We start from the raw sequence: 24,887 nt of genomic DNA, 5'->3' as shown, positions 1-24,887 counted from the left end.
CACAACCAAAAATTATAATCAATTGGATTCAAATCATCTTTTTCATTAGAAGAATACGGATAAGAACAATGTAATGTCTTGCTGTTCTAAAACATCCTCTGCCTCTTTATGATTTAACCTCAGTACTTCCTGGCAAATCCTTTCTGGTATCCCCAAACCTTTTGTTCTTCACCATGGCTTTTCCAAACTTTCTCTATTCTCAATTCCTTGGACGCCCAATGCCCTCTCTTAAAATTTAGACTATCAGGTCTGTTTGCCTTCTACTTTTCATCTTCACAACAAATCATATGAATCCATTTTCACCTCCTTTCTCCAAGTTTCAAAAGAATTATGCCTTCTCCTGCTCAAGGTAATCTCTCCAGTGCGTTTCAATCACAGACTGCCTACCTCCTCTACAGCAGGAACCCTACACCTCCTTCTTCCGTATAACCTCTCCTAACTGACTCCTTACCCTAAGCCTAAATATAAACTTGAAGTTTAACAAATAATTAAAAATTGTTTAAAACACCTATTTGGCAGGGATATTATGAGAAATAAAATAATCCATACAAAACATCTTGTTTAGCTCCTGCACTATACTATGTCTTTAGACATTTGGTAAACAGCTTCCTTCTAAGGCAGTAATTCTTATCTTTTGGTAGGGGGGTGCGGGGTGGAGCATGAACACCTTTGAGAATGTGAAAGTAGTTATGGTACCTCAACCAAGCATCCATATGTATGACAGCTTATCATAAAATGTAGGGGGGAAAGGATACATGGACCATCTGAGGGCCATCCATGGATCCTAAATTAACAATTCTTGCTTAAAAATAGTTACTTTACAGAGCACACCCAGAGTACTTTCAAAAATCAATTTGCTAGGCTGCCTGGGTGGCTCAGTTGGTTAAGCATCTGACTCCTGATATCAGCTCAGGTCATGATCTCATGGGTCCTGAGATTGAGCCCCGCAACCTGCTCCGCATTCAGTGGAGAGTCTGCTTGAGATTCTCTCTCCCTCAGCCCCTTCCCCAGCTCTTGTACACACACTCTTTCTCTCTCTCAAATAAGTAAATAAATCTTTAAAAAAAAATCAATGTGCTACCTTGATTACAAACATAATAGATGAAATCTGATAGGCTGAAGTTATTAGAATATGATGGCATCTAAAGCATAGAGAAACATTTGAGTATATCGAAGATCTGATCCCTCTTTCACTCCTGATATAGGAAAAGACTGAATAGAGTTGAGGAAAAAAAAAAAGAAGTAACATTTATCAAGAGCCTACTACGTGCCACAGGCCATCCTCAGCATTATTCAGAGATAAATCATTTTCAATTCTCACAACTGGATGAAATAAGGATGGTAATCCTAATATTAAAGAGGGGGAAACTAAGGCTCAAAGAAATTAAAAAACCTGACCAAGGCTGCTACCTGGTTAGACTCACTCGCTCATGAGAACTCTTTCTCTCTTTAGGTATAGATATATCCATTCTTTTGAAATTTGAATATATCGTAGATTACAAGGCTGTAGTCAGTCCTGAAAGGGTTTTGTTTTAACCTCAGGGCAGTGCTTTTCCATGTATGTAAAATTCTATTGAGTCTCACTAATGATCCATGTGAAGGAAGATTTTTTTTTTTCTCAATACTGAACAACTGAAATAAAATACCAAAATACATTAGCAGGTAAAGCTGCTCTTATCTGTAATTCTTGATTTCAAATTTTTGTTTTATCAGAATAGCCTCACTGTTTTCAATGGGTTTTAAATAAACATTATAAAAAGGAACTTAGGAAATGAATACATAATATTAAAAAATAAAAATAAAGTCACTTTAAATTCTTGTTTTATGACCTATCTAAAGTCAAATACAAATGGTGGTTTCAGTATTTGAATCTAAATATCCTGAGTCTAAGTACAGTCTTCTACATCTTTTTGCTTCTCACCGAGTTTCAAGATTTATTCCATAAATTTTCATATATTTAAGATGTATTATTTCTGATACTTTGGAGGAACAATAAGCATTCTATGGTAGGTTAAAATCATTAGAAAAATTTCAGTATCCCATAGATGAAGGATCTAACTTCAATATATAGTTAACAATAAAACAATTTTTTTTAAATTTCAAGGGCATAAAAAACAAATTTACCTCTAATACATCAGAAGTGATAAGTTTCATTACACGATCATTCGGGTCCTTAAATTCTTCTGTAACTTGAGCTCGCTGAATTTTCTTCTTCATCCTATATGATAGCTATACGATAATGAATGTCTTTTAAGGGATATTTTTTATATAATACATTTTCCAAAGACTATTAGACTTTTATAATAACCTTTAAGATGACATGCCACATGCTTATAAATTCAGATGATATTCAGACAAGTTACATGATTTGCCAGCTGATGTCAGAACCAGCATCAGGACTTAATGCTCTTTTAATCTAGTGTCTCAACTGTCATTAAGACTGAAGAAATATATTTTATTAGTGGAAGTTTCAACTTTTCACCAACTGACATTAAAATTCCTTGGTCCGGGGCGCCTGCCTTCGGCTCAGGTCATGATCCCAGCATCCTGGGATCGAGCCCCGCATCGGGCTCCCTGCTTGGCGGGAAGCCTGTTTTTCCCTCTTCCACTCCCCCTGCTTGTGTTCCTCTCTCACTGTGTCTCTCTCTGTCAAATAAATAAATAAAATCTTTAAAAAAATAAAATAAAATAAAATTCCTCGGTCCTCTTTCAGTAACCTGATGTCTGAATAAAGAAATAAGCAAATGGCAGATGCCAAATCTAATTTCCACTTCTAACAATTTAATAGCATTTAGAAACACGCTGCATTTTAAAGCAGAGACTAAATTTTTGTTTAAAAAAAAAAAAAGTAATCAGAAAGCATTTTCTCCTATTTTAAGAAACCTTTCTACAAGTATTAGAAATTACATATGGAGACTGAGGTACTTTATAAACAATGAAGCATAAATTCTCATTTTGAAAAACGATCTATTTTAGACAACATACCAATTTGGGCATTGCTGTAAAGTGAAATGCTTTGTCTAGTCGTAGTTTCCTAAAAATATATGCTGCATCAAAATGTTGCGCATTTATCAAATCTTGCTGAAATTTTAAAACTTCATCCCAATCCTTCAGGGCAACTCTAATCTACAAACAAGAAGAGTAAAAAAAAATTACTAAAGGTAAATCTTTTTTCACAAATGTATTATAATTTTGAAACACTGGCATTCCTCTTAAAATCAGTTGGTTGTAAAAATATTGTACCTATTTCCTATTTTGCTGAGGGAAAACAAGTATTACCTTTTGTTTTGGCTGACACAGTTGGGTGTTATATAATCCATACAGCAGATACAAAGCACCAACTCTGATCTGGAAGGTGTATGGAGGTAAAAAATACTGCCAAGCCAAAGTCAGTGCTTCTTTTGTAAACACGTTCTTTTCTAAATTTCTCATTCTACCACTAGAAAACAAAGAGAAAATATATTATGACTCTAAGTAAATAAGTAATGAACAAAAATTAGAAGAGGTATATCCTAGAAGCTGCTAGAAACTGAAGGGGCATTCCACATCTGATCCTTTCGTGATCAAGCATGACCTAATTTTCTGCTGTGCTTCTCACCCTGAGGCACAGACATACACTAGGTAAACATAATGCTCTTTGTAAAGCATCAACTTTACTTGCTGAATTGGGGAGCAAAAAGGGAGGGGTTACAAATTATTCCCGGGTAAGAATTTTAAACATTTAACATATTAACAGATTAACAAAATAATTTAAACAATTAACATATTAAAATAATCATGGTTATATTACAGAATAAAATAAAAAAATTACATGCATTTAATATGTAATGGAGATTTTCCCCAATACTCTCAGGGATTCACCCTACACCTCATTTGTCTTTGAGACACCGAGATGAAAAAGTTAGAGAACCACAATACAACCTAACCCTTGCCCTCCTCCCAATTCTGCAGGGTAAAGCTCACCAAAGTAAAGAAGGAGCAGAGTAGAAAAGCAGATCGCCCTATACTCCCAAAGCCTGGGCTCTTCAAATAATAAATATACTAAAAGAATGCAAAATACCTACTGTGGTATTAGTAACCAAAGCAATTTCTAAAGAAATAACATCACTACTCAAGTAGTCCCTACTTTATTTCTCATTTTAGTTTTTCCTCATTAGCTAAATATTGAAGTAACCCCAGCAAAATTTTCCTTAACTGCCACTTTTCAGGGGAAATGCACTGAAAGACCATGGGTTTTGGATACAGGCAGACATATAGGTTTCAATATCTGCTCTACCACCTACTAGCTGTGTGATCATGAAGATTACTTAACGTCCTTAAGCTTCAATTTCCCCTTTTATAAAACAAGGGTAATTATATACCTGCTTTTCAGAGTTGTTCTATGGATTAAATACATTAAGCTATAATCACATCACATTTGGTAGCCATTAAAAAATTAGTTCCTGGGGCGCCTGGGTGGCTCAGTTGGTTAAGCTACTGCCTTTGGCTCAGGTCATGATAGCAGGGTCTTGGGATCGAGCCCCACATCGGGCTCCCTGCTCTGTGGGGGAGCCTGCTTCTCCCTCTCCCTGCCACACTCCTGCTTGTGCTCTCTCTCTCTGTTAAATAAATAAAATCTTTTTTTAAAAAAAATTAGTTCCTTTCCAGGGTGCCTGGGTGGCTCAGTGGGTTAAGTGTCTGCCTTCAGCTCAGATCATGATTCTGGGATCCTAGGATAGAGGCCCGAGGGGAGCCTGATTCTCCCTCTCCCCTCGTGCTCTCTAATAAATAAAGTCTTTTTAAAAAATTAGTTCCTTTCTTTTCATTAACTGTACAACAAATAGTTCTCTATCCTCAAACCATGCAATGTACAAACTACATAAGTAATTATTATATTAAGACAAAAAAGGGAACTTTTATTTTTTCTTCAGGAAAACATAGAGTTTTAATCACAAGAACTCATTCAGCCAATTATTTAGCTTTTGCAATATTATATATGTTATGCTAATGGATACCAAATTCATACAGTCACTGTCCTCAGAGCTCTATGGAGTGGAGGGAAAATTTTAAAGCAATAATAATAGTAATGAATACTTATGGAGTACTTAGAGTGCACTTAACATCTATTAGCTCATTTAACTCTGAGACCTACAATATGATGTATTATCACTGTCTCCATTCTACAGATATGGAAGCTCAGGCAAGTGAGTTCCCCAAAGTTAAGTTACTCTGTGGACTCTGATTCAAAATCAGGCAGTGGGACTCAGTAATCTGCTCTTAACTACTATACTATACTTTACAATAACCTCTGGTAGTAAGTCCACAGATAAAATAAGCAGAGTGCTCTCGGAAAAACGGAGTATGAACGCCTTGCTTAACTCTAGAAGGGGAAAGGAAGGCTTTCCTAAAGAACTGTCATCTGAGGTTAAAACTGAGTGAAGAAAAAGGTGGCCTGGCAGAAAGAGCTGCGGGGAAGCTCCAGGCTTTGGAAACGCCTGAAGAGGGCCATAGGCAGAATGGAGCAACTGCGTGCACGGAGGATGGAACGGCAGATAAAGCTGCTGAGATGGGCTGAGGCCAGTCAGAGAGCGTCTTGCCGTGCATATTAGGGAATTTGAGCTTTATCCTAAGGGCACCGGAAACCACTGGAGTGGTAAGCAGGGGAGTGACAGGATCAAATCTGCACTTCTGAAAGACAACTTTGGTGGTTGTATGAAAAATGAATTCGGTCGTGCAGGGGTCTGTCCTTGCTTAGGTGTTTGTTTTGTTTTTAAACATGGAGGATAAAGCATGGAGGAAGGCAAATGATGGGGGATGGGCAGGATGAGGCCAGGATGAGGCCGAGGAGGTGGGAGGGGAGGGTTTAGAACGACGGCCAGGCAGGAATAACATTCGCCTGGAGGCTGCAGAAGGATGCAGCCGAAACCAATGAGAGTGCCCAGGAAGAAGGCCCAGGAGAGCTGGGGGCAGCGTTCTGAGACTGCCGCCTTTCCCGGCCTTTCCCAGGGGCTGCGATGCCTCCCCCGACCAGGGAGAGGGGAGGGCAGCGGAGTAGAAACACCCACCAGAAGATGGTCCCGAACTTCATACTCCTCCAGAGCTCCGTGAAATCCTCGAAACGCACACTATCCGTCTCCTGGAAGCGGCTGAGCAGCGCCTCGCAGTCAGTCTGCAGGCCTGGAGGAGTCCCCATGCCTGCAAAGCCCACACAAAACGCGCCAACCAGCCCGCCGCCGTCGCCGAGGAAACCAGGGCCCGACCTCCCACCCCCTACACGCGACGCACTTGCGCTCCGTGACGTATTATCCGGCCCCGTTAGCTCCGCCTCCAGCCGGACTCGCGCGAGCCGAGGTTTTCTTACTGCGCATGCGTGGATGCCTGTCGTTTTTACCTGCTCAGCTCTCCTTAGCAGGGCGCTAAGGTCAGTCCTTTAAATTTCATTGAAGAGGTTTATGTCTCAAGTGTCCTGTGAGCCCAAGAAGGATTTTAGGTCTGCATTAGGCTGGCTTGTGTTAATTGGCTTTACCCTTACTATCACTTTCCTTTAAAGTGACCCTAGTGTGACTAGGCAAGAACAGTTCCCCGTCTTCAACCTACCTCCTGGTGGAAACAGGATCTAAAGACGGTTTACTAGGAGGAATGGACTGGACTCATTCTGTCAGAGTCCACAGCCACATAATATGGTGCTTAATGTGTCTCTCGTTGTAACCGTAGCAGTCTTTTGCAACCACAAGTTGAGAAACTTGTGAACATCTCCCCGCCACCACCCACCCCCTATGCTCATAATAATCTAGCACAGTACTTAGCCGAAAGTATTTATTTATATTTATTGATTATTTGGCTTAATTGGCTCTCTGTGCACTCCACCTCTGAGCTTCTCCCTGGAGCTAGATACGGAGCTGTATTTTGTACTTTTCACCATTTTCAGATTGCAGGGCATGCTATATTCTTTAGGAGTCGTATCCCAATATAATAGCATTAGATGATCTGTCCGTAGATCTGTTCAACTCACGTAACGTTCCTGATTGTCGATCTATTTTTTAAATTTTATGTAATATTTTATGTATACACAAAACCTTATGTAAAAGCTTATGTAACATATCTGAGATAAGAAGCATAGCGATGAAACGAATACACGTGTACCTTCTACCTGTGCAGAACAGGAACACTACCAACTCTGTCACATTAATCTGTGAACTCCTCCTCTAACCTATTCTGCCTCTACCACTACCTTAGTTAACAACTACCTTGTTTTGCTTCTCCTTCTCTTGTATATACTTTATGACATGTGTATGGACACTATATTGTTTAGTTGTGGTTGGTTTTGAGTCTTATGAAAATGGTATTTGCAATTTTTTTTTTTAAGTCCCAACTTGGGACTTGAACTCATGGCCTAGAGATCAAGAGTAGCATGCTTTACCAACTGAGCCAGCCAGGCACCACTCCCCTTTCTTTTATTTTTTTTACTTTACTTTTTTTTTTTTTTGCAATTTCTAATACATGGTCTTTGAATTATTTTTTAATTTTTTTAAAGATTTATTTATTTATTTACTTATTTCACAGAGAGAGACACAGTGAGAGAGAGAACACAAGCAGGGGAAGTGGGAGAGGGAGAAGCAGGCTTCCCGTGGAGCAGGGAGCCTGATGCGGGCTGATCCCAGGACTCTGGGATTATGACCTGAGCCGAAGGCAGACACTTAACCACTCAGCCACCCAGGCGCCCCTGAATTATTTTTTACATTAAATAATGTTTCTAAGATTTATTCATAGCTGTAGTTCATTTTCACTGCTGTCTAATGTTCTGTTGTGTGAATACATAGTTTATCCATTATTTCCTCTCTGCAAATTTAGGTGGGTTCTAGATTTTACTATTATAAACAATGCTACCATGAACACTTTTGTACATGGCTCCTCTTATCTGTAGGATTGCCAGATAAAGTAGATGAGGCCAAATTAAATTTGAATTGCAGATAAAATTTTAAAAATTACTTCTTGTTTATCTTAAGCACAGTTTAACTGTATTTTAAAGGAGGTCCTTTATTTTTGTTTGCCAAAGTTGGCAATTCTGCTTACATCTTACAGCAGTATATACAACGTACAGTAGAATTGTTGGATGATAATGGGTGCAAGTGTGAAACTTTAAAAGATAATGTTAAATTGTTGTTCTAGCACGGTTGAACTGATTTTCACTTCACTATCAGTGTATGGCAGTTCCAAATTCAGCCATACCATCTCAAAAACTTGGTATCTAATTGTGGTCTTAATATGCATTTTTCTGATTATCAACGTGGTTGTGCATCTTCTTAAATTCTAATTTTTTTCCTATTCCCTCTACTACGAAATGCCTGTTCATATATTTTGTCCATGTTTCAATTGGGTTGTTCACCTTTTTCAGTTGATTGGTAGAATCACCTTATATATTCTGAATACTAAACTGGTGTATGTTGTATGTATTATAAATATCTTTCCCCAGTCTGATTTGTTTTTGTTTACTATCTTTATGGTGATTTTTGATGTACAGAGATTCTTATTTTTAGTGTAGTCAATTTTTAAATCTTTTCCAATAAGGACTTTTGTCTATAAATATGTTCCCTATATTTCATTATTAGCTGAGCTAATGCCAGTAGTGTGACTTAATAAACTTAAATGCTCAGTAGCTTAACACAAAAGAAAAAATTTTTTTTCACATTAATGGGAAGCTAGGGCAGGAAGGGTTCTACTCCGAGAAGTCATCCAGGGACCCAGACTGATGAAGTCTCTGCCATCTTCAGCCATTGTTTTTTAAAGTCACCCTGAGCATCAACATCTAGTCTGTAGACAGAGGAAGAAAGAATGTGAAAGATTGCCTGAGAGATTTTTATGAGCCATGCCTAGGAGTGGCCTGAGAGATTTTTATGAGCCATGCCTAGGAGTGGTACACTCAACGGGTGGTCTGCTAAACTCTGCTGGTCCACAACCTATTTATACCTCTCCATCACTTAGTAGTACAGAAATTAAGAATAAGTATTTGTAAACTTTTAATAGCAATCTGGCAAAGTAATTTTATGTCTGTTAATTCTAAATAAAAAACAGGCTTGCATTTGGTCTGACTTTTTTAAATATCAATTTTCTGGTAATTTATTTCTGTTTTCGTTTACAAAAGTATTGATCCATAATAAATTGGAGACAAATTGTCCATTACCACAGACAGTTTAAGAAGCACTGGTGTACATTATTTCAGTCCACATCCTGTTATCTATAAGTCACTCACATCGTCCTACCCCAAGGCAAAGAAACCTGGGAAACGTTGTCCCTAACTGGGCAACCTCTTCCCCACAAAAACTCTATGGAAGAGGTGCATAATCTTTGTTGAATTGCCAACATTGCTGCCACAAGTTTATTCCAAAAGTCTTAAAGTATTGCCTTTCACTTTTAATTCACTGTATCCATCTAAAAATTATTTCTATGTATGGTATGAGTTAAGGATCCAATTTCACTTTTTTGCATATATATATATAACCATATATATCTATGTATATGTATTTTCCATATGTGTAATTTCCTTGCACCTCCGATTGAATAGTCCACCCTTTCCCTAATGGTCTAAAAAGTCACTTCTGTCATATATCAAATGTGCAGGCCTAATTGAAGCCAATACACAATTGTATGGCTCTGCACCTGTTGTTAAGATACCAAAATATTTACTGTTAGTATATATAACTTATTGTATCAATTCTCAATACTGATTGCTCCCTCTTTCCCATGGGGCTTATTGTTTTTGTTTTTTGGTTTTTTGTCCTTGTTTATTTGTTTAGTGACCTGGCTGGACTATTTTAGTGAAGTCCATTTCCCCCAGGTGAAGCCTCTTAAGTAGCTACTCAGAGGGTACAGCCCTGGCTTTGCACACAGTTACCTGGGATGACAGTGGTTTTAGCAAGGCTTTCTTTGGCTGTCTCTTCCAGATCTCTCTGTTAAAGGGCCTCTGTTGTTATCACACCCAACCATTAGGCTCCAGTAATTGCCTATTGATTGCTCCATTGCTTTTGACAGTGTCCTAGGGGCATGAATTGCTCCACAGTCTAATCCAATTATATTTAGGCTCCTTTGCAGAGGTAGTCTTTGAGGCCTGTTCCGATCCCAAGAGGACTTCTCTTAGTTGTCTCTTCCTTGGCTTTCTCTGGTAAACTCCTTGGTCTGCAGTTTAACTTGTTGCTGCCATGGAGCTACCAGCTTCTTCTTAATTACCACCAAAACATACACTGTTTTTAACAGCACCTTTGGATTTGAATCTTCTCACACTCTTCCAAATAGAGTCCATTCCTGTGGGGAGAGCTTCTGAGTTTCTGTTCTAATGAACTTTCTCTCCCCCTGGGCAAAATCTCTGAGCCACTGCTATGGAGCTGGGGATGGGGATAGAGACCCACTTCTCTCAGAATGAGAGCAGGGTTGTGGGAGGGGGCAGTAATTCTTCTCAGGCTGCCTCTGCTAGCATGGAACTCCCAGCTTACAAATGTGAGCTGGGGTGAAAGCAGTTGGGGTCCTACCACTCTTGGCCTGCTGCACATGGGATAGAGCCTGTCCTATGAATAGTGTCTGAAAGGAAGAAAGGAGTTCCCGATCTCTCCAATCTCTTACCTTTGCAACATGAAGTTAAAGAGGATGAGAAGTGCTGGCTGCCTGGCCCTCCCAGAAAGATACCATAGCCCTTTGGGATGTAGGGGAAGAGGGAGCCCTTTCTTGGCCACACCCACCTGGAGTTGAGCTTTTGTCATACTGAGCAGAGTGGGGGAGGCAGCAGGTCATGGCTCAAGTGTCACTAACTCTTGATGTTCTTACCAAGATTTAGTATATTTTCTTAAATAAAATTTTCTTCATCTGCTGTATTCTCTTCAGACAATTTCAAGAAACTTTAAATGGTATTTTTTAAAAATTCTTGCCAGTTGTAGTTGTTTCACTGGGGAACAAGTCCATGGAGCTCCTCTTACTGCCATTTTCCTGGAGATGCATTTAAAGGCATAACTCCCCCATCCAATGACTGATCAGTGTAGGGGTGTAAAGGCCCCAGCCCTCTCTGTAACTTGGGACAACTCTCAAGGACTATTCCAGGTCTAGAGCTCCACATATGGCTGCTGAAGATCTTTGTTGGGACTGCATCTCAGCTTGGTTTCTCCCTCTGCCCACTTCCGCTTTTTTGCTTTCTCATGTTGTCCCTTAAAGCACTAATACATGACCTGCAGTCTCCATCTCGGAGTCTACTTCCTAGGGAACCCAATAGCAGAGACTTGGGCATCATTAGACTATTCTCTTTACTTTTGTACATACTCAAAATTTCCACAGTGAAAATTTAAGGAAAAAGAAGAACTGAGTCAGACTGGATGTGGTGGATAAGGTCGTAAGTGACAAGTGACCTCTAGGGATTGGTTTGGGACACGGAGCAGGGAATGCAGGAGGAGGAGGCATTTGGAGAACATATGATGAATCATTTGGAGCACCGTTAGTTTTTCAGAAGCCAAATTGGAGGTTCCTGCGGGGAGCAGTGTAGTCTGGATACAGATTATCAAGCCAGAAACAATTCATTAAAAGAAGAGGTAATGGTGACTCAGAACATCTTAAATGGCCAATAAACATTCTATTTAGTTTTCAATCATGTTCTGCCCATTAACAGGTGAATGTGTGAGTAGCTCGTAGAATGGGCTGTTGATGGTAGGGACCACATTCTGGAATATTTGTATCATCCACAGGTCTTAGAATAACATTGTCCTAGTCTGTTCAAGCTGCTTTAAGAAAAATACCATAAATTCGGGAGCTTATAAATAACAGACACTGATTCCTGGAGTTCTGGAGGCCGGTGAGAACCCTGTTACACTTGCAGATGGCTGACTTCTCATTGAATCCTCACACAGCCAAAGGAAGCAATGGAGCTCTCAAGGAGAGGCTATCAACATTCCTATCTTGAAACCTAAACTCCAAGATGATAGTTTTAGGAAGTGGGGCCTTTGGGCAGTGATTAGGTCATGAGGGTGGAGGCTCATAAAAAAGGTCTCTATTATAAGGGCAGGAATCCCTTTCATGAGGCTCCACCCTCATGACCTAATCACTGCCCAAAGGCCCCACTTCCTACTAGTATCATCTTGGAGGTTAGGTTTCAACATATGAATGTTGAGAGGAAACAAACATTCTGAACATAGCAAACACCTTGGACTCACTCCACCCTCAGTAATTGTTCACTGAATGAATGGATTTCACTGGAAGACTGGAAGATAGTCCTGTTTTCCCCATTCTCTTTCTCTGATCATAATTCTTCTCTGGTCCCCTTGTCACACGAGATCCTCTCCCACCTTTAATCATGTGTGAATTGTCCTTGTGCAAGCAGAGTGGAAGGTTTTAAGGAGCAATCAAAGATGAATCATATGGAATCATGCTGGAAGGAGCTAAGAACTTTACTGGGGGAGATGAGACATGCATAAATGACCAAGGAAGCTAAAAAAAAAAAAAAAAGAGAAGAAGAAGAAAGCTAAAGGTGTAGTGACATGGAAGTTCACAGGAGTGGCAGATGTTTGCAGTTGAATTTGCCTGGGAGGAGGCATAGCACCTACCCAGGCTGTGCTGGCTCCTCTCTAATTTGTAGTGTTAATACCTCACTTCTGTTTATGCTTTTGTTTTTGCTTTCAATATTCTACCAGCAGACTGGGAAATCAGGAAACAGTTTATGATGGTTTACCCCACAGCTGTTCAGAGCTCCTATGTTTGTCATAGCAGGTATGTGTAGAACCATTAAAAAAAAAATCTGTTTCAAAGAGCAAATATTATCCAGAAATATTTGGAAAGGATCTCTATATAGTGTTTCTTAATGTTTTAATGTTTCAAAGATCTCTAAAAGATAGAATTGACTTAACAGAGTTCTAGTCTACTTGTGAGGCTATATATATGTATGTATGATGTTTCTCAACTTTTTAAAATACATTGCCCTTGGTGATAAACATTACAGCCACCCACCCCACCCCCCAGCCTGCTCTGCTCTGTGGAGAATCACCAGTTTATGATTATTAAGCATCCATAAGACCAAAAGAGTTGTAGCACTCTCTTTAAGTGGCACCCCTCTAAATCAATAAATACAAACACACAAGATGATTGAGGCTACAGATCAGTTTTTATTAGTAAAACATATTTAAAACACCTCGATCACTTTTTAAAAATGCGACTCTTACTTTCTTGGATATTCTGTTTGAAAAACCATGAACATTGAATTTTCCTGAAGGAAGCAATTTAAAATAAAATGTAAAATGTTGACAACTGTGGATATGCACATATGAGGTTATTAATTTAAACAATACCTTTCTTTGTACTTTTACTACAAACTGCACAATCTTAACATACTAATTACAGATTAAATTTAATGCCCCAGGCTTCTCCGTATTCCATAAACTCACCTCCCTTCTGTCCAACAAGATTATCTTCTCCCAAAGGATTCTCAATAGCTGGCCTCAGTAGGGTGCTGGCACACAATATTCAAAAAACACGACAAACAAAAAGCAAAACCAAACAAAACACCTGGGGCAGCTAAAGTTCCCATTTACTTAATCAGGGATATCTCAAAGTGCTTTATTTAAAATAAACTACATCTTTGAGTGCCTCATGGGAAATTTATTTAAATAACCAAAAGAGTCCTCTGTTTTTGACCAGATTAGTAGATGACTAATTTTTAAAACCTGTTATATAGTTAAACAAGGTCCAATCTGTTAGGACACCTCAGATACTTTTCTATTCCATAAAGCACAGCTTCACACCCCAAAGTATTTGGGAGTTCCGCCGACAGCTCCACAGCAACACAGCGGGTCTCTATTCCCTGAATCTCCCAACCATCTCATGCCAAGAGATGTTGGGACAAAGGCCAGACATGAGAATTGGACAAATCCGCGAAGACAAAGGGCGCTGCTGACCACCAGCGCACGCGGCCCGCCCGGGCAGAGGCAGCAGGGGCCGCGCCGCTCACATGAGCTTTCACACGTAGGCGGGCGCCGGGAGCAGCAGCCCCACGGGCCGAACCCGGCCTCGGAGCCGGGGGCGGGGGCGGGGGCTGGGGCTGCGGTGCTGCGCCCGAGCACGTACCGGGGCGGGGCCTGCAGCGCGGCGGGCGGGGCTTGGGCAAGTTTTTCCCAGCGGCTTGTGTTTCGCATCCTTATCATGTAGTACCGGCGGCACCAGGCACAGAAGGGGTGACCGGTCCCTTCCGCATCCTTGTTATTTCCCCGCTGAGGGGTCTGTCTGATCAGTGCTGCTCTCAGGCACCTGTCTTTTCTCTCCGTCCCGGATCATGGAGCCGAGACAAGGGAATAAAAGAAATTAAATAGTACAAGGAGATCGGGTGTCTGGGCAGCGTCTTGGATAAAACCGTCCACTACAGGTAAGAAAATTATGTCCAAACCTCTGAAAAGTGTGAACACAATAAAACTCCAGAAGGCGTTTTATAGGAGGGTTTGTGGTAAGGTATAGCTTTTATAGTACAAGGAGACTATTAGTATCAAATTCTACAGATCGAACAACGATCTGTAAAACGATCTGGGACAACAGGTTCAGCGCTATTTTAAAGGATGAAATACGAGTAGAGTGGTTAGTAGCGGACCTTAAAAAAAAAAAAAACCAAACACCTGAGTAAAAGATTTTTTTTTTTACACTTTTGTTGGTTACAGTTGGCAACATGCTGGCAAAGGTTTTATTTAACCAAAACCCTATTGTTAGAAAAAAGATTCCATATTCTTTGCAACTTGTTTCTGATGTTGCTACATTAGAAATCAGAACTTTTAGAATCTCAGTGTTTAAGTTTATGCAAAGCCAGTAACTTTAAGCTCATCTTTTCTGTATTTTAGAGGTTTTAGGGGAAAAGAGCTATTTGGAGTGATAGTTGCAAAGTTATACAGACTTAAACATGTCTGTTATGCCATTAAGTCAAACAGCTCTGGGAGAACCGTATCATACATTGGTATAACCTTTTATAGTTCATTAGCGGGCTTTCCATAAATCACCTCTTTCACTTGAGTTAATGTCTCCGTCACCAGACACCTGAATCTCTCGTTCAAACTCAAAATTCGGTAGCACTGTAGAACACCATTTTTACTCATTTCCATTTATGTCTTGCCATTTCTCCCTTAGGACATGCCCTCAATGTGCTCTGGTATCATTACCTTCACCCCACTGTTTTCTCTTGTTTGCTATTTAAACAGTTACCAGGGAAAAGGATATGTTCTACTGAACTGGCTGGCACCCTGCGGTGTTCAGCACCATGGGCTATGTGGAGTCACTGATGGCCAGCTCAAATGCTTTGAACCTTGAACTACCTCTCCAAGACTGTTTCCTCATCTATAAAATGAGATATAAATATTAATTCATAGGTGTTTTTTGAAGATTGTAAGATAACATGCAAAATGCTTAGCACAAAGTCTAACATATACCTAATAGATGTCAGATTCATTTTAAACTCCTAATCTAAAAGCCATTGTATTTAACTGTGGTAAGCTCTCTGTGGAACTCTTTTTAGTTCCAAAGTTAAAGATAAGGCTTAGAACAAAACAAAACACACTAAATTCCTTTGCCATACTTTCTTCAGGTGTGAAAATAATACTGTGATCATTCACTCACAGTGGCACCAAAAAAGTGGGGAAGTGATAGGCATGCATAAGGAGAGAAAAGCTATTACAGAATTCTAGTTGTTAGAGTAGGGTTATACTTCAGAGAAAGGCATTATAAAGAAGTAAATGAGTCTCAAAGAGAGGGCACAATGCTGGGAAGGCAGAGCTGGTTCTGCTATTTGCAACAGCTTCAAGCACTCCGGGGTGTGTGTGTGTGGGGGGGTGGAATTTCTGAATGACCAAAAGGTGGGTACTTATTTTCTTCCAGTTCTACTGTCCTTTAAAGTGACTTTCTCTTCTAATCATTGCTCTTACAAGTCATTTTCTGACTCCCGGTCATTACATATAATCTGACCACTTACTAATATTTGAAAACTATACATCCACTTCTAGTTTTCAACTAGAGCTAATTTGCTACCAAAATAAGCAGGATTTTTGGTATTTTGACCTGAAAATATGAAGCAACTATTTTATTCTAAAATACCATCTCTGTACTATCTGTAATGAAATGCAGATGCACTTCACATTGTAGTATTTACAGTGAAATATACATGTGCTCCCCAAATCTTGGAGTAAGTCTTCATATTACAAATTTTTGTGCCCAAATTTTCATGTAATTGTAATAACATTTTTTCAGTCTGAGAGAAAAACAGCCACCTAAGATCTGGGGCTTAGTTCATTTTGTTCAGGATATTTTGTTCTCATAACATCAGGTTACAGGACCTAAGGCTCTGGCACTGCCTCTGTAATTTGTCCATAAAAATCATTTGCTGTTACTTCTGGGTGCAGAGGTTCACAGTGATTTTTCATCTTTTTGTACTAAATTTTTTAAAGTGAGAATGTATTACTTTTATAATCAGAAAAGAAATATAGTGAAATAAGTCAATCAGAGAAAGACATGTATCATATAACCTCACTGATATGAGGAATTCTTAATCTCAGGAAACAAACTGAGGGTTGCTGGAGTGGGGGGGTGGGAAGGATGGGGTGGCTGGGTGATAGACATTGGGGACAGTATGTGCTATGGTGAGCTCTGTGAATTGTGCAAGACTGTTGAATCACAGATCTGTACCTCTGAAACAAATAATGCAATGTATGTTAAGAAAAATAAAAGATAGCAGGAGGGGAAGAATGAAGGGGGGGAAATCAGAGGGGGAGACGAACCATGAGAGACAATGGAGGGGGAGTCGAACCATGAGAGACGATGGACTCTGAAAAACAAACTGAGGGTTCTAGAGGGGAGGGGGGTGGGAGGATGGGTTAGCCTGGTGATGGGTATTAAAGAGGGCACGTTCTGCATGGAGCACTGGGTGTTATGCACAATGAATCATGGAACACTACATCAAAAACTAATGATGTAATGTATGGTGATTAACATAACAATAAAAATTAAAAAAAAAAGAAATATAGCTATTCCATAAAAAAATACAGGAAAAAATGAGTAAAGTTATTTTAAAAATATATACAGTATCATTAAAACAAAAAATGCAAAGTTTGTTCTAGTTTCATATCAGAGTCAGAAGACCTAAGTTTAAATCTTTGGTGTACCAAAAAAAAAAAAAAAAAAAAAATCTTTGGTGTACCATTTATTACCTTGAAGACTTGGGACAAGTCGATTATCATTTGAGGTCTACATTTCTTCATCTATGAAATGGGAATAGATTGGAAATCTTTAGAGGCACTTCTAGCCCTTACAACATTATGTAACTATAATGTTCAGGATTTGCTTCACTCATCCCATTCACCTGGGATTAAAGCATTAAAATCGGCTTTACTTTAATAGGTTCATAAATTTATAAATGACAAGTTTCTTTTCTAAAAGCATATTTTTTTACAGTGGAACATTATAATTTGATTTTACTTAACATGACTTTAGGGACACAGTATAAAGTGACAAAATAAATGTAGAAATAATTATTGATGTAATTTTCATAATTAAATTGTTGGTAATCAATTTTATGAGGCACTGAAGCAAATATTTTAACATAAAAGCTGATCAAAGGGGGCCTGGTCCACAGAAGATGTTTATTTGATGTAACAAAACAATACAGTTAGTGTTAGATCCAACCACAAAAAGCAAAAGGAATGAAAAATTTGTACAATGCACATAGAAAAACAAGATGTTTACTGTGACAACTATATATTTCTAAAATAATGCTTCTAAAATTACTCAATTATTGAAATCTATATGAAAACAGAAGGATGTTAATAGCGACAAAGTGCATAAAACCAAACATCAGATTTTGAGCAAATTAACATACTAGGCAATTTTGCTAACAAAGCATGATTTTTTTTCTTGCTCACAATCTGCTCAAAATATCTTTATACCAACAGGGTGGGCAGAACATTTAGGTTTAATATCAATTACACAATATTAGCATAAACTTCCACAACTACAGATAGGATACTGTTTTCTTTTGAGCTGGCAAAGTGACTAAAGAAACATCCGATCATTTCTCTGAATTGAGAATTTTATCCAAATAAATGTCACATACCTTCCAGATATATGCATATCTTTCTATATCATGTAAATGGCTTTACCCATTTAAATAATAAACCATACAAGCATTTAAGAATCATCATTATATGATTAACAAAGTCATGTTCCAGGTTGAACAATTTCATAGGCCAAAAAAAAATTTCTTCTTAAAAACTAGTTTTATAAATGCAGAATATATTGCATGAGTAACTGCTGGTATTTTTTTAAGAAAATATATTGTGCAATTGTGGCTACCATGTACTGCTGGCAAATCATTATTGTTTATGTAAAATGTGAAAAAACTGAGTAAAAATTTTTCAAACTGATCATGATGAAAGGTTACTGCCTTCTTAAAAAAAATTATATTGGCATCTTATTAAAAATAATTCGATAAGGGACAAACTCCCTAGCCCAAAATAAATAAATAAAAAGGTGCATTTTAAAAATGACGCTACTGCAATGTAATGGTTTAAATACCAAGGAACTGTGAAACGTGCTGTGATCTGGCATTAAAGAATGTACTAAAAAAGAGCATTAATGTAAATGAAGTAGAAAGGGGATCAAGATTGAACTAACCAAGTTTGTGCAGTATTGTAGCCAGGCTTCTAAAACTAGATATAGAAAATATAAATAGACTGCTTTAGGTAATGAGCCACCAGTGTCCAAAAAAAGGAATGAGATTATGAAAAAGCTCAGTTAACTTGATCCAAAGCTCTGAGTAATTCTTCACCCTGCAGTAGGTTTCTGCTGCCTTGTATAGGAGCATTAACTTCACAATCATAACTGGTCAGTTGTGGTAATCCACTCTCATCCATTGATTGCCCCAGCAGTCTACATGCTAAATCTGAAAAACAAAAACATGCATAAGTATTCATTCACCTAGTTAATGAATATTATTGAACACTCATTATGCTATAGATATTGCAGGAAAATAAAGCAAATAAGCTCTGGGTTTTTAGACTATGGTTTAGTCTGTGGTTTTAGGGCAAAACCACAGCTATGTAAACAAGTGAGTGCAATAAAGTGTTACTGGTGCTATGTCAGAAGCATTTAAAGGACACAATGATGGCACAAAGGAGTGATAAATCAGTTTTGAATAAGGCATAAAAATGTACAAGTTTCAGCTTCTATTTAATACTGATATAGACACAGATATATAAAAGATAATTACTAAAAATTAAAAGTTCCATCTTGAAATAGCTATTCCTGCATTACCGCCGCTAACATTACTTTTAATGATGCTAAAGAATGAAAATCACTCTCACTGACAGTAAAGCTTCTAAATAAAGTTTCATATATTTTAATTCTCTGTGGGATGTTCAAGGGTAGAAAGAACAAACTAACCAGAGGGTATTAAAATAATTGTCTTTTGCTCCATTCCATTGTGTTCACTAGATTTACATCCTTTTACGCGTTTCCAAGAAAGTGATGTAGTAGTTGCACGATCGTCTGGCTGCTGTAATAATGTTCCCTAAAAACAGTAAAGTTATTTCAGTTTTACTGTGTTGAAATTTTTTAAAATCAAAAACACTGAAATCAGCTTACGTGTAATGACAGTATGTAGGCAGATTTCTTAAATACAGCCCTAAATTATTTTTCTTTCTCTTAATACTATGATAAAATTATTTGCCACTTATTATGGCAATTGTTTTTTAAATGCTTTCTAGTTAATATGATCTGAAAATATCAGTATGAATTACACCATCCCTGACAACATTAACTACTGTTTTTGGGGGGTAAGATGGGAAAGTAACTGAAAGCAAAGAGAACAAGACTGGTAGTGAATGAGTGGAGAAATTCACTTTTCACTTAAAATACATTTGTAGTGTTTGGAATTTTTACAACAAGAATGTATTCATTAAATGTATTTTTATGAAATAGTGCATACAAAGTGAAAGAATGTTTAACCTCTGAAAATACAACTTTTGTATTTGGAAGAAACAAAGAATTACTTATATACAACACATTAGCTAGAACAGAAAAACAAACATGTACTCTCACACTTACAATTCCTACTGCTTGAAAAAGTGAACCGTCCTGTTCTATTTTTCGCTTTCTCTGAGCATTCTGCAAAGCTAGTATCTTTGGATTTAGTTCTTCCTCAGGAATGGTAGTTCTGAAAAAAAAATATGGTTGCTTTATTATTTTTAAAATATCCAACTAACTTGTTTTTGAAAATATATAATGCCTGCTTGCCAACATTAAGGAATATAATGTTGTATGTAAGAGAACTTTACCGATTACTAAAGTTTATTTAAAAGTCAAAGCTCAATTTTTATTTTTTTATTTTTTAAATATTTTATTTATTTATTTGACAGAGAGAGACACAGCGAGAGAGGAAACACAAGCAGGGGGAGTGGGAGAGGGAAAAGCAGGCTTCCCGCCGAGCAGGGAGCCTGATGCGGGGCTCGATCCCAGGACTCTGGGATCATGACCTGAGCCGAAGGCAGACGCTTAATGACTGAGCCACCCAGGCGCCCCTAAAGCTCAATTTTTAAAACAAAATTTCTTAAAAGATGCATTTACCTATTTATAAAATAGATCTGAACAGAACTAAATGGATATTTTTGTAGGTTAAAGTGAAATACTGATTCTTCATTCCACCCAGTAAAATACACAGATATTCTTGGGACTACAAGAATACAAGATTAATTTCACAATTGTGTAGTGTTTTTGTTTATAAAACATTGCATGTTCATTAGTTCATTTTAGCCTCACACCAATCTCCAAGATAAAGAGGTATATAGCACCTATTTTATAAATGAGAAACCTGAAGCTTGTTAGCAATGGGACTTTAAGTTACCTAGTTAGTTGCAGATATGGAAGTACATTCTAGATCTGATACCCACTCCTCTCCCAGTAATCTTTTCCACTAAGCCACTTTGTCCTCAGTATTGATCTGATTATCAAACCCGAACTATCTGCATTTAAAATTAGTATTAAATAGTGAAGAACTGTTTTATGCATCAGGCACATGAATTCTGTTATCTGTTTTGTCTTTTCAAGAACTCCTCTCCCCAGCCCATACACAATCACAATAGCTCCTTGCTCTGTTCCATATAGTTAAGAATGCCATATGGATAAGTGATACATTATTCAAATTGCTACATGAGGTTTTGTTTTCTATTTTAAAAAATCCTATGAAACCCTCACAATACAGATAGGCAGGATTTAAAATTCCTATATAAATATATTATCTTTATGAAGTATAACTCTGTCATGTAAATATCATTTCAGTAGTAGTAAGGAAAAAGCCTCTATATTTCTTCAAGGTAAGTTCATCTCTTAAAAAGTGTTTACTGTATACTATTTTGGAACTAATGTGAAAAAAAACTTGCTAAAGTGACTAGATGTTAGACTTTGGTTTTGACAGGTACACAGATGTTCAGAAAACTGAACATCCCATAGTCCCCTGTAGCTAACAGTAAACTGCAAATTCAAGGTCACTGCCAATTCTATAACTATATTTATTCATCCATCTATCCATCTAATAACCATTTACTGAGCAAGTATTACACATTACATACTGTACTAAGTATTAGTACCATGAAAATGTCTAAGACATTGTCACTGCCTTAAAGGAATTCAGAGTCTAAAGTCAGTTGGTGACATACTAATTTATAAAGTAATGTAAACATTACATTTTAAAATTTTTTTGTTAAACTAAAGCCCCAAGATCTTTTCCTAGTTCTGGGAAAGGTTCCTCCTAGCATTCTAGGTCAAAATAGTGATGAAGGGCAAGAGAAAAAAGCCATAAAGTCTTGTTATGGCAGTGCTTTTTTTCTTGCTATTGTTATTAATGGTTTCTTTCCTCCACAAACTGCCCCACTGACTAGCTAAAACTGGTTTCCTCTGACTACAGCCTCAAATTTAAAATATCAAATCCCACTATAAAAGTTATATATAGAAATTATAACTTAAAATCTGGGTGGTGTACAGGTATTTGCTCAAACTAACTCCATAAAAGCAACATCCTACATCATGCTTAGATTCCTGTTAGCTCTTAAACACTTATTTAACTTATAATATAGCTAATGTTCTCTAAATATGTCATGAAAAATAAAAACAATTATACATACATTTTAAAAGAAAGCTTCCCCTGTATTGAATACTGGGGACTGAAGACTATCAGGCTTAATTTGAAATGGGGAATTGGAAATACCCTTAAGTTGGAAGGTCTTTTATTCAGGTAAGCTTTAAAATAACTCAAAGAGACAAACAGTGGAGGACAGTTAACTAGTCTGATTTAAACAACTATAAGAAACTGGGCCAATTTTTGTACAGTTAAGAACTTACTGGCTGCATTACATTTTTTAAAGGTACTGGAAGACACGCCTACCTCCTACATTTAGATAGGTGATATGGTTATTTTCAAGAAAATAAATACACAAGTTAATTTAGAAACATTTTTTTGAGTGCTTGTTTTACCAGAATTTGTATGTCAATTTAATGTTCTTAAAGCATATTTATCAGAAAGTTAGCTATGTTTAGAAATAAGTTACCACCACACACATTTTCTCAAAAATAGTAAAAGAACAGTAACTTTAATGTTAGATATAAATACCTTTGACTCAAAGTGACAGATAACACGTTAGGGCTTCTTGGATGAGATTTTTCTGTCTGTTCTATGACTCCTTTTCCTGCTCTGTTTGGTGAGGCTGTCCGACTTCCAGTATCACTGTATGGTGATGCCGTGGCACTAGTAGTTACTTTAGGTACATGGGTAGGAGATGGAGATGCAATCAGTATTTTAATATCTTCTGTACCATCTTTTGTCACTGTTTTTAATTCATCAGTGGTAGCAGTGGTACTGGTAGTGGTCACAGGAGGCTCTTGAATTTGAGTAGGCTGGAATACTGTAACTGTGCTCGCACTCTGAGGGCTTGTAGAACTGCTTTCCAGTGGTGACAACTGATCGAAGGAACGTAACTGGAAGTCATCATCCATTGGGATATAAGGAGCTAACATCTCCAAGTCTAAATCAGTGTCCTTTAAAGCAACAAGTACATGAGTTTTACAATGGCCACATCTTATAAAAGAAAAAGAAGTTAAACCCAGAATCACTTCAAACTGAAAATTAATAAAGTTTAATAGAGAATATAATAAACAAGTTCCTATACCTGGGTGGAAAATGGATTCTTTGCTTCTGTGTCTTCAGCAAAAAGTTTCTCTACTAATTCCAGCTTAAATTCATTGACCATATCACTATCCACATCAAAACAATATTCACTGGGACTGTTAGGCTGTAAAAGGAATTCAATGTGTTTACATTTCCCTGAGGAAACATGCATATATTTTGCTAGTTGTTAGAATTCTCAAAGCACACCTCAGAGAATCCCTAACAAAGTCCATCTCTTCCATCACATTTTATCTAACTAGTGAGAAGTTAAACTTTTGAGCTTACATTTTTAACTAATTTTGCCAATATATACATTTCTGACTGTGTAACAGCATTTATAAAATTAGGACTAAAAGATACATTCATCTGCTTCTTCTGAAGAATAAAACTCCTTTAATAATTCAACTCCCACATGGTACCTAATTGGCCAATAATACACTCACTGGAATCTACCTTTGTTCTGAGAAGCCACACTTCTGTGGGGATGTACCTAAAAATCTCACATGTATTCTGGGGTGGGGGAGGGGTAGAGACTTAAGTTCTTCTGCTTGCCTTCACCTTAATGAATGCAGTACTATTTTAGGAGTTCTGAGCAAGGATTCTAACCAATAAACTGTAACTACATAGTCTAAGCATAAACTTCTGCTTCCCTCATTTTAACATCTTTGTTAGATTAAAAACAAAACGAATCAATAGATTTTTATGCTGGGTAAGCAGAGTAACCACAGTACAAAATATATTCTCCAGAAGGCTGTGAGATGTCAAATCTCCTACTCTTCACTTGCCAGTCTGAACTGATAAATATTTAATGTAAAATTATTCACCACTTATTAAGACTTACTTGCGCATCACAGGTCATAATACTCAAGTCTGAGCTGCCCTAATCCTGAGCATATTTTTAGACGTAGGAAGCTCCGAAGTGGAATCATTCTAGATTTAGAAATAGAACCCTATGTGACATCTTTAGTCTTGGCCTCAGCCTAGCCCTCAAAGACTATTTTCAGTGTTTATAGAAAAACTATTATCAAGACAGAACTTGAATAAAAATAGTTATAAGGTATTTACTCTGGGTAAGACTTGGTATTTTCATGTTACACTAATCCAGAACAGTAATGGAATTGGGCTAAATTAGGCAAATAGCTTAGGGTCCTTTCCTTTTGAAGCTTCGCTAAAATAAGCCTTTTGCTACTTGACAATTCTCCAACTCAAAGGGTAGTATCAATGGGCTTGGAGCAATTACAGGCACACACACTGTTCTCTGTGGATGTCTAAATTCAAGACTTTTTGTATTCATTTTATAAATACATTCCTGAACATTAAAATATGAAAGTTATCCTCTTCTTATATCATGACACCTACCTCAGGTGAACTTTGTCTAGTGCTTCCATCAGAAGGACTAGCTGGCTGATCTTGAATCTGGGGCATAGTAAAAGAAAGTTCCAGGGACTCTGGATTTGGCTCTAATTTTAATGCAACTTCTTGATTGAGTGCAGGGTCAGCACTACTTCGAAGTGGCTTTGGAGTTTCAGAAGCAGGTAAGGGAGACATTGCCAAATTTATATTCTGTAATTTGTCGTTGGATGAGGGGAGCATTACGTCATTATACAACGGAACTTCCTCAAGTTGTTGGTCATCAGTTTCTGTGTCTATAGGGAAAAAAATTATTAGTCAATTTAAAGAATAGCTAGATTTTAATAATATACAG

General features: G+C 37.7%; 2 protein-coding genes and 1 long non-coding RNA gene across 5 annotated transcripts in view; 1 reads left to right on the top strand and 2 right to left on the bottom strand.

Moving 5' to 3' along the window:
- SNAPC1 (small nuclear RNA activating complex polypeptide 1) overlaps positions 1-6,263 on the bottom strand; it is a 30,396-nt gene extending 24,133 nt beyond the window's left edge. Inside the window, exons 1-4 of one of the 2 annotated variants that reach the window (XM_064571149.1) lie at positions 6,045-6,263; positions 3,280-3,439; positions 2,986-3,126; positions 2,125-2,229 (exon numbers count right to left, since the gene is read on the bottom strand). In XM_064571149.1, the coding sequence (XP_064427219.1) occupies positions 2,125-2,229; positions 2,986-3,126; positions 3,280-3,439; positions 6,045-6,172 (534 nt within the window). In that variant the 5' untranslated portion in view covers positions 6,173-6,263. The remainder of the gene's footprint in view (positions 1-2,124; positions 2,230-2,985; positions 3,127-3,279; positions 3,440-6,044) is intronic. The other variant, XM_045900999.2, reaches the window with a different exon arrangement.
- Positions 6,264-12,091: 5,828 nt separating this feature from the next.
- LOC129046544 (uncharacterized) overlaps positions 12,092-24,887 on the top strand; it is a 30,658-nt gene continuing 17,862 nt past the window's right edge. Inside the window, exon 1 of the long non-coding RNA XR_010405211.1 lies at positions 12,092-14,362. This is a non-coding gene — a long non-coding RNA (uncharacterized LOC129046544). The remainder of the gene's footprint in view (positions 14,363-24,887) is intronic.
- Positions 17,331-24,887, bottom strand: part of HIF1A (hypoxia inducible factor 1 subunit alpha) — a 39,512-nt gene continuing 31,955 nt past the window's right edge. For both annotated transcript variants that reach the window (XM_054513744.2, XM_045900998.3), the window contains 6 exons: positions 24,542-24,828; positions 23,184-23,306; positions 22,628-23,052; positions 20,071-20,179; positions 19,408-19,534; positions 17,331-18,907 (listed from right to left, as the gene is read on the bottom strand). In XM_054513744.2, coding sequence (XP_054369719.1) covers positions 18,756-18,907; positions 19,408-19,534; positions 20,071-20,179; positions 22,628-23,052; positions 23,184-23,306; positions 24,542-24,828 — 1,223 coding nt within the window. In that variant the 3' untranslated portion in view covers positions 17,331-18,755. The remainder of the gene's footprint in view (positions 18,908-19,407; positions 19,535-20,070; positions 20,180-22,627; positions 23,053-23,183; positions 23,307-24,541; positions 24,829-24,887) is intronic.

The sequence above is a fragment of the Mirounga angustirostris genome, unplaced genomic scaffold (genome assembly GCF_029215605.1).
Source record: "Mirounga angustirostris isolate CCGP_5_RB_7025 unplaced genomic scaffold, mMirAng1.0.hap1 SCAF_9, whole genome shotgun sequence".
NCBI lineage: Eukaryota > Metazoa > Chordata > Mammalia > Carnivora > Phocidae > Mirounga > Mirounga angustirostris.
Note: the sequence above shows the minus strand (reverse complement) of the source record. Positions and strands in the feature narration are given on the sequence as shown.